Source organism: Garra rufa, chromosome 8 (assembly GCF_049309525.1).
Source record: "Garra rufa chromosome 8, GarRuf1.0, whole genome shotgun sequence".
Classification (NCBI taxonomy): domain Eukaryota; kingdom Metazoa; phylum Chordata; class Actinopteri; order Cypriniformes; family Cyprinidae; genus Garra; species Garra rufa.
The window spans coordinates 49,647,371-49,653,142 of record NC_133368.1 but is presented as its reverse complement, the minus strand read 5'-3'; the positions used below and the strand labels follow the sequence as shown (position 1 = coordinate 49,653,142).

General features: G+C 40.2%; 1 protein-coding gene across 1 annotated transcript; it reads right to left on the bottom strand.

The window, feature by feature from the left end:
* Positions 1-436: 436 nt before the first annotated feature.
* On the bottom strand, positions 437-1,365 carry fancb (FA complementation group B). The gene has a single exon (XM_073845159.1). The coding sequence runs from the start codon at positions 1,352-1,354 to the stop codon at positions 437-439; it is 918 nt and encodes a 305-aa protein (XP_073701260.1). The 5' UTR covers positions 1,355-1,365.
* Positions 1,366-5,772: the final 4,407 nt, after the last annotated feature.

The following is a 5,772-nucleotide window of genomic DNA, read 5'->3' as shown; positions in this document are numbered from 1 at the left end:
ACTATGCATTTGGCAGATGCTTTATCCGAAGCATTTAACTAAAAAAGCAGTCCATAATCCACAATAACGCTTCTTTCAGTGAAAAAGTCCATCTCCTGTTGTCTCTCACATCAAAGCCACATATTTGTTTAGAGCTGTTTTGGACTTCATCTGTGCAGATTTCTCTCCTGATTCAAACCAGACCACTCTTTTTTTACTAGAATAAGCGTTATTATGGATTACAGACTTGTATTTTAGTTAAAAATGTTTTCATGATCGATTTATTTCAGCTTTTGTCTTCTTAAGATGTTAACTGATGGACTGGAGTAGTGTGGATTACTTGTGGATCATTGTTTTGTTTTTATCAGCTGTTTGGACTCTCATTCTGGCGGCACCCATTCACTCCAGAGGATGCATTGGTGAGCAAGTGATGCAATGCTACATTTCTCAGGATCTTTCAGCAAAATAAATGAACTACTCCTTTACAAACACTCACCTGGAAAGTGTCTTTCCACACAGTGCAGATGTTTCCCTGATTGAAGGTTACGACAATGAGACATTCGTTTTTCAGAGTGTGAACTATCTGAATATTCATCGGTTGCTCGTAAGGAAGAAGACAAACATCCCGAGGAAGTCCGTTCTCAAATAGAACTAGCTGTTTCATGCTTGTAGCTGCCAGAACAGTCGATCTCAAACAGTCATCAACCTCTTCAGCTGAGAGAACCATCATGCACTGGATTACAGAGCTGTACGCATCAGGTACAAGACACACAGAATTAAAGCTTCTTCCGTCTTCTATGTAATACAGTTTGTTTTGCACATTAGATTGATCACCTGGGACATTTTGCACTCCTTGAATCACTATTTTTCTTCGCCGAAGAGGAAGTTCGCCAATAAAATTGACTCTAATGGAAATTGGGACTTCTTTCACTCCACCGGTTTGTGACGATACATAAAAAACAGAGTTTTCATGACTCCAAACCAACGTAGGGCCATGCACTATTGAAATATTATCTCTCATCTCATACGGCAACGCAAACTCAGCATGAAGCTTTGCATCTGTGGATGTGCTTATGGAGTAAAGCTTGTATTTGAAAGCAGACGTCCTCTTCTTGCACAGTCTCAGTAAAACACAAGGCACTTTTTGTCTTTGCTGAACATCCAAAGTGGAGCAGCAGTGAACGATGTCCATCTCTGCAGAGCTGTCTTTGTGAATTGATGATGAGTTACGGTCTCTAACGGAGAAGCTCTGCGAGTCTCGGTCGAAGGACAGACTGTTGAATGAAACTTCTGAGCCTTTGCGATGAGTTTTGCACTGGAAAGCAAGCACTTCTCCTTTAACCGCAAGCATTTTTATGCCGTGTTCTGCTGCCATCGCCTTTTGATCTGAAGTCAGTTCAGCTGGAGAAGAAAGTGAAAAGAAACCTCAATATTTTAAGGAAATGCAATATGCTCTCAAAATATTATAACTTTAATCTCGTAATTGCTACAAAATAATTCTCGAAACATTTCGAATTTATTCTCGTGGTATTACGACTTTATTCTCGCAGTGATACGACTTTATTCTCGCAGTGATACGACTTTATTCTCGCAGTGATACGACTTTATTCTCGCAGTGATACGACTTTATTCTCGTGGTATTACGACTTTATTCTCGTGGCATTACGACTTTATTCTCGTGGCATTACGACTTTATTCTCGCAGCGATACGACTTTATTCTCGCAGCGTCTCGACTTTATTCTCGCAGCGATACGACTTTATTCTCGCAGTGATACGACTTTATTCTCGCAGCGTCTCGACTTTATTCTCGCAGTGATACGACTTTATTCTCGCGGTATTACGACTTTATTCTCGCAGCGATACGACTTTATTCTCGCAGCGTCTCGACTTTATTCTCGCAGCGATACGACTTTATTCTCGCAGTGATACGACTTTATTCTCGCAGCGTCTCGACTTTATTCTCGCAGCGATACGACTTTATTCTCGCAGTGATACGACTTTATTCTCGCAGCGTCTCGACTTTATTCTCGCAGCGATACGACTTTATTCTCGCAGTGTTTCGACTTTATTCTCGCAGCGATACGACTTTATTCTCGTGGTATTACGACTTTATTCTCGCAGTGATACGACTTTATTCTCGCAGTGATACGACTTTATTCTCGCAGTGATACGACTTTATTCTCGCAGTGATACGACTTTATTCTCGCAGTGATACGACTTTATTCTCGCAGTGATACGACTTTATTCTCGCAGTGATACGACTTTATTCTCGCAGTGATACGACTTTATTCTCGCAGTGATACGACTTTATTCTCGCAGTGATACGACTTTATTCTCGCAGTGTTTCGACTTTATTCTCGCAGCGTTACGACTTTATTCTCGCGGTATTACGACTTTATTCTCGCAGCGATACGACTTTATTCTCGCAGCGTCTCGACTTTATTCTCGCAGCGATACGACTTTATTCTCGCAGTGATACGACTTTATTCTCGTGGTATTACGACTTTATTCTCGCAGCGATACGACTTTATTCTCGCAGCGTCTCGACTTTATTCTCGCAGCGATACGACTTTATTCTCGCAGCGATACGACTTTATTCTCGCAGCGTCTCGACTTTATTCTCGCAGCGATACGACTTTATTCTCGCAGTGTTTCGACTTTATTCTCGCAGCGATACGACTTTATTCTCGTGGTATTACGACTTTATTCTCGCAGTGATACGACTTTATTCTCGCAGTGATACGACTTTATTCTCGCAGTGATACGACTTTATTCTCGCAGTGATACGACTTTATTCTCGCAGTGATACGACTTTATTCTCGCAGTGATACGACTTTATTCTCGCAGTGATACGACTTTATTCTCGCAGTGATACGACTTTATTCTCGCAGTGATACGACTTTATTCTCGCAGCGATACGACTTTATTCTCGCAGTGTTTCGACTTTATTCTCGCAGTGATACGACTTTATTCTCGCAGTGATACGACTTTATTCTCGCAGTGATACGACTTTATTCTCGCAGTGTTTCGACTTTATTCTCGCAGCGATACGACTTTATTCTCGTGGTATTACGACTTTATTCTCGTGGTATTACGACTTTATTCTCGCAGTGATACGACTTTATTCTCGCAGTGATACGACTTTATTCTCGCAGTGATACGACTTTATTCTCGCAGTGATACGACTTTATTCTCGCAGTGATACGACTTTATTCTCGCAGTGATACGACTTTATTCTCGCAGTGATACGACTTTATTCTCGCAGTGATACGACTTTATTCTCGCAGTGATACGACTTTATTCTCGCAGTGATACGACTTTATTCTCGCAGTGATACGACTTTATTCTCGCAGTGATACGACTTTATTCTCGCAGCGTTTCGACTTTATTCTCGCAGCGATACAACTTTATTCTTGCAGTGTTTCGACTTTATTCTCGCAGCGATACGACTTTATTCTCGCAGCGATACGACTTTATTCTCGCAGTGTTTCGACTTTATTCTCGCAGTGTTTCGACTTTATTCTCGCAGTGATACGACTTTATTCCCGCAGCGATACAACTTTATTCTTGCAGTGTTTCGACTTTATTCTCGCAGCGATACGACTTTATTCTCGCAGCGATACGACTTTATTCTCGCAGCGATACGACTTTATTCTCGCAGTGTTTCGACTTTATTCTCGCAGCGATACGACTTTATTCTCGCAGTGTTTCGACTTTATTCTCGCAGCGTTTCGACTTTATTCTCGCAGTGTTTCGACTTTATTCTCGCAGCGTTTCGACTTTATTCTCGCAGTGTTTCGACTTTATTCTCGCAGCGTTTCGACTTTATTCTCGCAGCGATACGACTTTATTCTCGCAGCGATACGACTTTATTCTCGCAGCGATACGACTTTATTCTCGCAGTGATACGACTTTATTCTCGCAGTGTTTCGACTTTATTCTCACAGTATTACAACTTCATTCTCGCAGTAGTTTGACATTATTCTCGCAGCGATACGACTTTATTCTCGCAGTGTTTCGACTTTATTCTCACAGTATTACAACTTCATTCTCGCAGTGTTTCGACTTTATTCTCGCAGCGATACGACTTTATTCTCGCAGCGATACGACTTTATTCTCGCAGCGATACGACTTTATTCTCGCAGTGTTTCGACTTTATTCTCACAGTATTACAACTTCATTCTCGCAGCGATACGACTTTATTCTCGCAGTGTTTCGACTTTATTCTCGCAGCGATACGACTTTATTCTCGCAGTGTTTCGACTTTATTCTCGCAGCGTTTCGACTTTATTCTCGCAGTGTTTCGACTTTATTCTCGCAGCGTTTCGACTTTATTCTCGCAGTGTTTCGACTTTATTCTCGCAGCGTTTCGACTTTATTCTCGCAGCGATACGACTTTATTCTCGCAGCGATACGACTTTATTCTCGCAGCGATACGACTTTATTCTCGCAGTGATACGACTTTATTCTCGCAGTGTTTCGACTTTATTCTCACAGTATTACAACTTCATTCTCGCAGTAGTTTGACATTATTCTCGCAGCGATACGACTTTATTCTCGCAGTGTTTCGACTTTATTCTCACAGTATTACAACTTCATTCTCGCAGTGTTTCGACTTTATTCTCGCAGCGATACGACTTTATTCTCGCAGCGATACGACTTTATTCTCGCAGCGATACGACTTTATTCTCGCAGTGTTTCGACTTTATTCTCACAGTATTACAACTTCATTCTCGCAGCGATACGACTTTATTCTCACAGTATTACAACTTCATTCTCGCAGTGTTTCGACTTTATTCTCTCAGCGTTTCGACTTTATTCTCGCAGCGATACGACTTTATTCTCGCAGCGTTTCGACTTTATTCTCTCAGCGTTTCGACTTTATTCTCGCAGCGATACGACTTTATTCTCGCAGCGATACGACTTTATTCTCGCAGCGATACGACTTTATTCTCTCAGCGATACGACTTTATTCTCGCAGTGTTTCGACTTTATTCTCGCAGTGTTTCGACTTTATTCTCACAGTATTACAACTTCATTCTCGCAGTAGTTTGACATTATTCTCGTAGTAGTACAACTCTATTAGCGTAGTATTTCGACTTTATTCTCGTAGTATTATGACTTTATCCTCGAAATACATATAAATGTTTTTACGTGGCACTAAATCACTGTTGACGATTAGTTGATGAAATTCATCTGCTTGTAATGTAAACCAATAAGATTTTTATAACAGTACAGCAGACACAAATACATAAAATACTATAAATATCAGTCCTTTGCTAAACTATAATATAATACTAGTCATTTATGTTTGATTTTCATTGATAACTGCTCTACAAATTAATTTTAACTCTAAATAATTGTAAATATTATTACATATTCAGCATTAAGCAACAGTTTAACATGTTTTCACACACGAGCTTTTTAAAGAAATGTAAACATTAACGTAGTTTGTCATCTTAAAGTAAATACCTCAGAACACTGACACTACAGTTCAGCCTTTAATATTAATATAACTTTAACTTGGGAGTCATAGAAAGGGCGATAAATGAATTAATATAACAAAATGCTTTCATACTTCACCTCAGCATGACTTTATCACTTTATATCTTCTCTTCCTCAAAGTGCGCGCGCATTTGCAGCACGTCACGTTCGCCTTTTTCCGGGTGATCCTTAAAGAAACAGTCCTACAGTTCAATCACTGTTTCACAAATAAGTAATGTTGTCAGAGGCTATTACTGTTTTTGGACTCCGCGCATGATGGGATTATTTGCTTTCAATTGCCAAAGCCT